The following is a 10,732-nucleotide window of genomic DNA, read 5'->3' on the forward strand; positions in this document are numbered from 1 at the left end:
GTATAAGATGCTCTATATTGATCCTATTAAACATGCAATATTCATCAAGTCATTTTGATGTAAATTCTCTAGCATTAACAAGGGTGGTTAGCCTTTGCACTTTGCATTGTGTAATATGTGCTAGGAGTTTTCAAACACAAATTTTTTGGGAACTATGACAAGTCCAAAATGTCAAAACATTCACCAGATCCACCAGTCACTTTAATGGTTTGTATTCTACATGAATATTTTTCTAAATTTCACCTTGTTTTCTTTGTAATATGAAAATTTTACCATTTGCATCTTAGGATGGTCTCGATCCTGTTTTACTGAAGACTTTGTAAAAATGAGTGATATGCTCTCTTACCTAAAAGCATAATGGGAAGGGGGGTTGTGCATCTAGTAATTTAGAAAACACTTATTGAGAGATATGTCGTCACTTTGCATTCTGTCAATCTTTTTCCCATTTTCGTTCACTCAAATAAAGTGATATTTGTATGAGTTCTTTCAAAACAATCATCATGTCACAACCAATGTTTCTTTATGGTTATGCCCAAAGCCTGTGTGAGTCAGTTTCCAACATTTCATCGTCGGAGTCAATATGGATTCAATAATCCAAATATTATAGTGAATTACATTGCACTAGATTGACTCATTAGTTTCTCTAAAATATATTTCCTTCCAAATATATTAGAGACTATAAAAGATGCAATCAGTTGCATTCTCATCATTTTGATGTTCCATATGATATCCATTTGCACGGGTTACTTGGAAATTTGACAAGGTGTGATTATCTCGTGGTACATATATAGATTTTGCGACGTTTTTGTTTTATCTTGAAAAAATAAATGAGCAGTGCTGCGCTCGATAAGATAGGGAATTGGCCAGGCAAAGTTCTTGTTGCTATTAAAGTTGATGTGAAAATTGGTTTTTATTATGATACACAAACACATTACATTGTATATACCAACACCTATGACCAGGTGCATTTCCAACTCTTTTATTATGATGGGAGCTAGAATTACATTTTAGCTGATCCCATTTTCAATTGATACCTATACTAAGAATTTTTTTTTTGTCTCATGATATATATGTCCCTTATTACATGCTTTATATGAGTCGGTACGTCTAACCCTCATTACTTTGGGGTTCTTTCCATTTTCAATTTTGCTACATTTAGCTTAATTTTAGAAATTTATTTATCTCAATAGGCCAAGAGAATCTCACTACACATGTCAACCGCTTACTTTAGGTTGAATATATTACTAAAGATAATTCTCTTGTTGTCATACTTCAACATATACCGGTTCGTTAGTATTATGGATGAAGTAGAGAAATGAAAATTTTATGACTCATATCATCTTTTGTGAGTTCTTCCACAAAAATTGGAATACATGTGATTTTATTTGAACGTATGTTTTGAAACTACTGAAAGATTAATAGTCGAGCAAGTGGATACATTCCACGGAACATTCAAATTTTTTTGGGGAAAATATCAAGTATCCAATAATGGTGCTCAAGTACTTCTAAGCCCCAAATAAATACATTGGAATTGAGTTGGTACAACCAATTGAGCAAAAAACATCATTCAACTATAGCCAATATCATATTCAAGAGAACAAATAGCATTAAGACCAAAATTCTTAATGATTGAGATCAGTAAAAATAATTTAAATTGACCGTTTATATGATGATGACTTATTTTAAGACAAAAATAAACAAAACTAGGCATATTCTAAAAACAAATAAATAATCCTAGCGAGTAAATAAGCCTAGCGAGTAAATAAGCCTAATATATAAAAGCTCGCGTTATAGTTACATATCTCAAAATTTGGTTCCCACTGTATATACAGAAATCCAGAACAGGCTTAGTCGCGCACCGTCCACGGACTTAACAGGGTGCATCTGTCTGCAATGTGAATGGAATGGGCCGGAACAGGAGCATAACAACAGCACCGACACAAAATTTTGAATTGTACTGGTCGAACATGATTGGGTGGGGCTGGACCGGTTGGGTGGACTGGACCAATTGAGTTGGTTCATACTGGACCGGGTTGGACTGGAACTTGGACCGAACCGGTTGATCTGGGACTTGGGCCGAACCGAGTTGGACCAGGACTTGGACCAGACAGAAAACTTTACGGTTTTAAGATTCACTTGTTCTCCTCGCTAACAGATGGGTTTTCTTCCCAGATTTTCCCCGATCTCAATCATGTCCCAAACTCCAAGCCACCTTGATTAGTACATACATACACACAACAAAGATTAGTACACCGTACGAGATACGACAAAGATTAATTCGTACATACTACCAAATAATTAAAGATTACAAATGAATCCCTAATTCATAATCATAATCAAAATCAAATTGAATCCCTAATTTATACTCATAATCAAATCAATTTTCGCCTACAAACGGATTAATTAATCAAATTAATCTCTAATTCATAAACCCAACGTTTGTGCCAAAACCAAAAAATGGGAAAAGAAAAAAAAATCCAACTTAGCTTGATAATAATTCATATGTATAAAAAAATCAATCAATCAAATACAGCTCTGCGGTATAGCTTCGTGCATGATAACGTTTTGCAGTAGAATAACAAGGAAAATGGAAGAGGCGGAGAAAAGAGAAGGGTTTCATTGATAAGGACTCATCTAGTTACATAGATAGATTATCTTGTATATACATGGAGAGGGTAAACCAAAAGACTAAAGGGAAACCAAAGGACTTCTGTTTTTGGACCGCACATCCATGGGCATGGGCCCTTTAACACATTTCTCAATAAAGTTGTGTTTCTATCAAACAAAAGAAGAAAACTCCAAGCAACAATTTTGCGTCCTCTGTCTCGTTCCAAGCATATGCGAATGAAGATGGGTCTGTGGTATGTGGGATTATCATCTGGTTTCTTGCTTGGGAGTAAGTGGTTCATGGTAAAGTTTTTGGTGCAATGAAATCATGGAATCAATGGGTTAGATTTTTCGTGGTTCTAGTGAACATTTCCAACTGAGGAAGCAATGGATTTGGTCACTTCTGCCGATAGTTAACAACAACAACATCAGAATGAAAAATTAGGATTGAGCAAGATAAGGTCAAGCAATTAGTCAAGCGAAAAGCCAACCTTAGTCAACTGATTTTTCAATCTTCGTTTTTGATTTAATTTGATTTCATCCTCTTCAATCTTATCTTCTAGCTGTTTTTCTGTCTGAATTATTTACTGACCGAATTTATTATGCTTTAAATTTGTTTGATTTCCCCTCTTTTTTTGCCCTAATTTTTCTATTTGTTGTTTTTTCCCTTTCTTTACTATTTCTTTTCCTTTAATGATTCTGTTTGTCTCTCTTTAATGGCAGATTATCTTTAGTAATCCCTCTTTGCCCATACATCAGTGTTTCAGCTATGTCCCATTACATCAATTGGATTGATTTAAGTTGGCTTCTCAACAGTTGGCATCTATCAAGTTGGCTTTATTTCATGGCAGTGGTGCATCGGTATGTGTTCGATCTAATCTTCAAGATAACTTTTACTTGGGTTTATCAGATTGGGTATCTAAACTTTTCTCTCGAGCATCTTTATCCTTTTACTCTTCAAGATAACTTCATTTTTTATACTTTCTCTTATTGCAACACTTTTCATCCCTATATTCATATTCAACAAACCTATGTTTCCCCCTTTAAGACACCTCTTTCTGAAAATGTTTATAAATTCCATCATCGTCTCAGTATCTTTCATACCCTTCGTTTTGTGTCTAACTCTCTTACCTGCATCATGGTTAGACCCCATCTTAATCTTATTACTCAACAAATGGAGGATGTATCTTTATCTGATGAACCTATTCGAAGGAGGGTTATCTCTCACTCTAATTGTGCAATCCTTACTGGTATTAGGGATTGGAGATTTGCTTTAGCTGGAAAGTTGTATGCACCGGGTATAATGATATGACATGATGCGGAGAGAGCTGCAAGTGCTATTTGGCCTCATCTTAGAAGAAATAATCAATGGTATGTGCAAGTTAGATCCCTTGACCCTAATATTTTTAGTATCAAATTTCAAGACCCTTCTGACAAAGATTCTATTTTATTCGGAGGATCTTGGAACCTAGATGGTCATTTAATTGTCCTTAAAGACTGGAATCTAACTATAGACTTTCGTGATCTGGATTTTACCGTTGCTCTTTACTGGCTTGAGTTTAAGAATCTGTTACCTGAGTTTTCTTATCCTGAGATTCTTAGAATTCTTGGTAACATTGTTGGTGAAACTAGATTGGTAGAACCAGATGGTATAAATCCTCCTACTTCTAGCAAATACAGAGCTTTGGTTATGATTGATGTTAGAACTCCGTTAATCTCTGGCATTTATGCTGCAAGTGCTGCGGGTATTACTAGATGGGTGGGTTATTTTTATGAAAAGCAACCTTATCGTTTATGTCAGGAATGCAAAGTTGTTGATCATTCAGATGCTGATTGTGAAGAGATGAAAGCTCAGAGGTTACAAATGGAAGAAACTGTTAGAAATTTTGGCTTTGTTGAACCTATTCTTCCTCAAGTTAGAGATCCTCAAGAGGAATCTTAGTTGTTCCTTGAGCATGGTTCTGCTCGTCGTTCTAGACTCAGACAACCTTCTCAGATAGAATCTAGACCTCTTGATGGTATGTAAATCTCTTATTTTACTTCCACTGATAATGATGCTGCTTCGTCTTGTTCTTCTGTATCTCAAGCTGAATCTCAGAGTGTTCTTAGTGCTATGGAAAGCACTAGTGGTAAAAAGAAGAGAACTAGACAGTGTCCTACTCTTGTGATTGTTGATCCGCCTCAGTCCGATAACATGGTTCAAGATCCTGTTGAAAGTCAAAAATCCAATGCTGAGGCTAATGTTTGGGACATAGCTGCTGAGGCTTTACAAACTCAGATTCGCACTGCTGCTCGGGTTCAGGTCTATATCTCTAATCCTTTCTATCTTTATTTTAGTTTTCTCTCTCTTATAACTTCTTTTATTTGGTATTCTGTTTCTTTGTTTTTTTTTACAATCTTTTTCTTATTTTCTTTTGGTTTGCTATTATGAAAATTTTCTCGTGGAACTGCCAAGGTTTTAATAACCCTCATACTAGAGACTATTTTAAATTTTGCTTGACTCATTATGACCCTGACATTTTTTTCATCTCGGAAACCAAGTCTCAGGCTTCCAAGATGCATATGTACTTATCTCATACTAAATATCCGAATTATTGGTTTCATCCTTCTATAGGGCTCTCTGGAGGTATTGCTTTTGCTTGGAAAAATGGTATTGATTTACAACTTATGTACACTACTCATAATACTAGTCATGCCATTATTACCTCTCATAATCATAAACCTGATATCCTTCTTACTTGTATGTACGGTGACAATAATTCTGTTGATAATCAGGATCAATGGCAGTATTTATTAGACATGAGTTATAATGTTAACATTCCTTGGGTGTTAATCGGTGATTTGAATTTCACAATGACTGATTCTGAAACTAACAGTAATCATCCTTCGACCAATTATCATTCTAGACATATTAGAGATATTGTCAACCAATTAGGTCTTATTGATATAGGTTATCATGGTTCTGATTATACTTGGTCAAATCGTAGAGCAGGCAATGATCATACTTCTGTTAGACTAGACAGAGCTCTTGTGAAATCCCTTTGGATTACTGGTTATGATACGGCTCATCTCCAACACATTGCACCTCTTGCATCTGATCACAGCCCTATTTTGTTGCATTCCATGCCTGATTCTAGTAGATCATCTCCATTTAAACTTTATAAATGCTGGTTTCAAGTGCCGTCTTGCTCAACTACTATTCACAACAGCTGGACTCAATCCTTTCAAGGGTCTCCTCCTTATCAGTTCTCTTGTAAAGTTAAATTTACTAGAACTGAGCTGCAGAAATGGAAAAAAGTCTCTTTTGGTAATATTGAAGCTCAAATTCATTCTCTTCATCAACAACTTCAACTTTGTCATGACCAAAATATGTCGATTATTCATCTTGATGTTCTGTAATTAAATTCTTCTCTTCAACAATGGTTAACAATTCAAAAAGAATATTTTATGCAGCAGGCAGGTGCACATATTTCTGAGGCTAGCAGAAATATAAGTTATTTTCATACAATGGCTAATTTTAATAAGAGGAAATCTAATATCCAGGAAATTAAAGGTCCTCTTGATATTTGGTATGATACTAAACCAGAAATTGAAGACATCTTTCTTAAGCATTTTTCAGCAATCACTACTACTACTACTACGAATCCTCTTCAAAACAGGGAAATCTTGAATAACCCCTTGTATTTCAGATGCTGAAAATTTAAGTCTTATTGTTGTTCCAGATATTGCAGAAATCAAAGAGGTTGTTTTTCGTATGAGACCATGGGCTTCTCCAGGCAACGATGGGTTCCAAGCTTCTTTTTATCAGCGTTGTTGGGACACTGTTGGTTTAGAGGTAACTGCTATGGTTCAGCATTTTTTTACTACTCATCATATGCTTAAAGCCTTAAACCATACATACCAAGTTTTAGTTCCTAAAATCCATTACCCTCAGATCCCAGCAGATTATCGGCCCATCAGTCTTTGTAATGCCAGTTACAAAGTCATCTCAAAAATTTTATCCAATTGTTTGAAAGTCATTTTACCAAAAATCATTTCCCCTACTCAGACTGCTTATGTACCTGGCTGACACATTTATGACAATGTGATCATTGCTCATGAACTTCTTCATACAATGAAAACAAAGAAAAACAAAGAAGCTTTAGTGGGACTGAAATTAGACATGTCGAAAGGTTTCGACAGATTAGAGTGGCCTTTTTTACTGTCCATTTTATCTCGTCTTGGTTTTCATGCTGATTGGATTAAAATGATAGAGCAGTGCATTTCCACTACAAATATCTCCTTGTTGATTAATGGATCTCCTAGTGCCACTTTTGCTCCTTCAAGAGGTGTTCGTCAGGAGGACCCCTTGTCCCCATATATTTTTCTCTTTGTTATGGAGTCTTTATCTAGATTTCTGCAACAACATGTTGATTTTGGTCATCCAAGAGGTATTCAAATTAACAAACATTGTCCTGCTATTAACCATCTGTTTTTTGCAGATGACTGTTTGTTATTTTTTCAAGCTTCTCCAACTCATATGCGGCATCTTCAATATCTTCTTACTTCTTTTGGTCAAGCATCATGTCAAGTCATCAACATGCAAAAATCAACAATATTCTTTAGTAAGCATTCTCCTCCTGCTCATAAGAACAACATCATTAATATTTTGCAAATGAAATGTATGGGCCTTGGTGAAAAGTATTTGGGAATACCTCTTCTTATGCACAGATCAAGACAGAAAAATTGTCAAGGTATCTTAGATAACATGAATTCTAGACTGCGGGGTTGGCATAGTAAATTGATTCCTCAAGAAGGTAAAACAACTCATCTTAATTCTGTTCTTAGTACTATGGGTATGTATCAGATGCAAGTTTTCAAATTACATGATACAACTATTTCTCACATGAATAGGATTCAGAGACAGTACTGGTGGCATAATTATACTAATCATAAGTCTCCTCGTGTTATTTCTTGGGACAATGTCAGTTTGCCTAAAAAGCTTGGGGGCCTAGGTTTAAAGAATCTTAAGAACTATAACTCAGTTTTTTTGGCGAAGTTAGCTTGGAATCTGTTGCATAACCAGGATATTTTATGTGCTAGGATTTTAAAAGGAAAGTATTTTTCTTTTCATGATTTACGTTATCATCCTCCTCCTCTTGCAAATAATGGTAGTTGGATTTGGCAGAGTATTGTTCATGGTCTTCATAATGTTCTTAAACAGGCAAAATGGCAAATTGGTAATGGTACAACAATCAACATCTGGACACATAACTGGATTCCAGATTTAAATTCTCCTCTTCAAGACTGGTATGATCTTCATCTCAGTAATTATCAGTGGGTTTCTCAGCTTATTGATACTTCTTCTTCACAGTGGAATGTCCCTTTACTCAGACAATTATTTACTTCTTCTCAAGTTGATTCGATCCTTACAATTCCAATTCAGTTAGATCAACAAGACTCTCTGGTATGGCCTCTCACTGCTGCTGGTATTTTCACAACTAAATCTACTTATCATCATCTTTGTGAAAGTCAACATAGTGTTGCTGTCGCTACTACCTTGTCGACAAAATTCTGGCTGAAGTTCTGGAAGTTGCACATTCCTTATAAGTTTCAACTATTTCTCTGGAAGATTTTTCAGAATTACCTACCTGTCAAGACTAAGTTGTTTCATCAGAATATACTTACATCTTCATATTGTGTTCTCTACAACAACAATCAGCTTGAAAGTGTGGATCATCTAATGTATCATCGCCCTTTTAATGCTGCCATTTGTAGATATTTCATTCCTCAGCTGTATCAAGATTTAAGTCAGCATCAACATTTTATTGACTGGATTCGAAATTGGCAATCTCCTGACTCTGAAATCAGCATTTACCACTCATCTAAGATCATACACATCATTGCGTGCATGCTACACACTATTTGAAACATAGATGCCAAGTTATTTTTAATAATGTTACTCCTAACATTATTGTAGTCATCCATAGCATTACAAATTACTTGCATTTCCATCATCTCACATTATCTAACAATATTGTCATTCCTGTTAGAAATAACCTTATACTTGATATTTCTTGGCAGCCTCCTCCTCCTGCTTTTTTGAAGATTAATATAGATGCTTCATTTCATCCTAATTTTAATTTAGCTGAAATTGGTATCCTAATTCGAGATCATGCAGGACGCTTTGTGGCATCAAAAGGAGCCTTGAAGAGGACTCACAATGCATTTCAAGCAGAGGCATGGGCTCTGGTTGAAGGTATGAATCTGGCTATGTCCCATGGATGGCATCAAGTTATCTTTGAATCAGATAACTTAAATATGTGTAGGTTTGTTCAACAACAACATCATCCTCCTCCTTGGAGGAATTTACCTCTTTTGAAGAGTTGTATAAATATGTGTAATAATAGTTCTCTAGCTTGGTCTTGTAATCATGTTTATAGGTGTTGTATTAAAGCAGCTGATGCTTTAGCAAAAGCTGTTAGAAGGTTGTATCTGAATTAGGAATGGTGGTATCACCCACCTGACATGTTAATTCCTCATTTAAACTCTGATGTAATTTTTCCTCATGTTTAATAATATTACTCCTTTGTTCAAAAAAAAAAAAACAACAACAACATCAATGGGTTCGATTGAGCTTGGGGGTACGAATTGCATGGATTTAACGGTAGCTGTTTCTGAGAATAAATGAGTCAAGCTGGTGTGGGCTATTTTGCAGTCGGATTTGAACTAAAATGCAGGTAATATCTGGAGTTGTTTGCTCGGATCATGTGTTGGATGTACTGAAAGACAAGAAGAAAATGAGAGTATGGTTGAGAAGTAGCAGCAACGATAATGGATCTATGGGGTTGTCTGGTGCTGTAATTTGTTTCGCAGGTAATGGATACCGAACAGAGAATGGAAGGTGCTTAGGCTTAGTTTGGTATTGCAGTGGCTTTTATAAAAGCACTTTTCTGTTGTGCGTTGATGTGCTGTGCTGTGAGAAAAAAACAGTTAGACGTTTGGTAAAATATTAATTAAATTTAAAGCTCATTAGAAAAATAATCAAAGTGTGTTTGGTAAAATATGAGATTCAACCATTGTTGTTGTGGCAAATGACAAAAATAGACATATTTTTGAAAATAGTTTTATTCAATTTTATTGGGTTAAAAAATAATTAATTTTTTTACTATTAAATATAAATATATAAAATATTATATTTACTAATTGTACTATTATTATTATTGTTAAAAAAATTATGTTACTTAACCACTTATATATATATATATATATATATATTATAAGGGACAATGGATTTTTTTATTTGGACGAAGACTAGGGTATGACTCGTGTCATAACGGCCGGGCTTTTGTTTGTTGTGGTAACGGTGATCTCCAGATTTTCCTCTTGTACATAGATAACACCTACATTTTTTCTGGTTGTTGGTATATGATGCTTGTTTAGATTGGTATCAAAATTTGAATCTGTAGGTAGTTTATCTTAGTCATTTAATAAAACTGTCATAAATTTATAAGTTATAACTACGTATATAAAATTGCTTATCGTTTTTAACTATAGGAGTCATTACTTCAAAGCTTCAAAAATTCATAACGATATCTGTAACAGTAATACTTGCGAGACAGCACGATCGTGAAAGGGAGGACTACTCCCTGTAGCCCTGCTTGTTCTGGGCAGGGATAAAGTGGGCATGCTATTTTAACGGTCGTGAATGCGTAAACCCTGCTAAAATGGTGTGACCACTCCCTGTTCCACCCGCGACACGGAAGGTGCCAAGGACTTAATACTGTCTCCGACAGGTTGCTCAGGCAGGTGAGCCGTTGTATTAACCATATCTTGGAGATAAGATCATCATACGGTTTATTTCTACCCAACCTGGTACGTGCTACTGGAAAATGGGCTTTGAATATTGGATCTGTAGCAGTAATATTCTGAAGAAAAATCTAAGGAAAACAAAGAAATATAAAAAGATAGTTAATGAAGGCTAAAAAGAAAACACTATCACAGTCACCGCTCAAAGCTCCGCAGGTAATCCATTTCATTTTTAAAGTCTTTTAAAAGCTTATGGTAGCTTCCATGTCAACCATCCAGCCAGTTAATGAATCATTTACTCATCTAAAGTCCCTACCGATTAACTTCTTAGTATGAT

General features: G+C 35.2%; 1 protein-coding gene across 1 annotated transcript; it reads left to right on the forward strand.

Annotated features, from left to right (window-relative positions):
* Positions 1–6,769: 6,769 nt before the first annotated feature.
* On the forward strand, positions 6,770–10,219 carry LOC113296326. Its single transcript, XM_026544634.1, has 4 exons — positions 6,770–8,396; positions 8,567–9,066; positions 9,327–9,490; positions 10,144–10,219. Exons 1-4 carry the CDS (start codon positions 6,770–6,772, stop codon positions 10,217–10,219), a joined length of 2,367 nt encoding a protein of 788 aa, XP_026400419.1.
* Positions 10,220–10,732: the final 513 nt, after the last annotated feature.

The sequence above is a fragment of the Papaver somniferum genome, chromosome 7 (assembly GCF_003573695.1).
Source record: "Papaver somniferum cultivar HN1 chromosome 7, ASM357369v1, whole genome shotgun sequence".
NCBI lineage: Eukaryota > Viridiplantae > Streptophyta > Magnoliopsida > Ranunculales > Papaveraceae > Papaver > Papaver somniferum.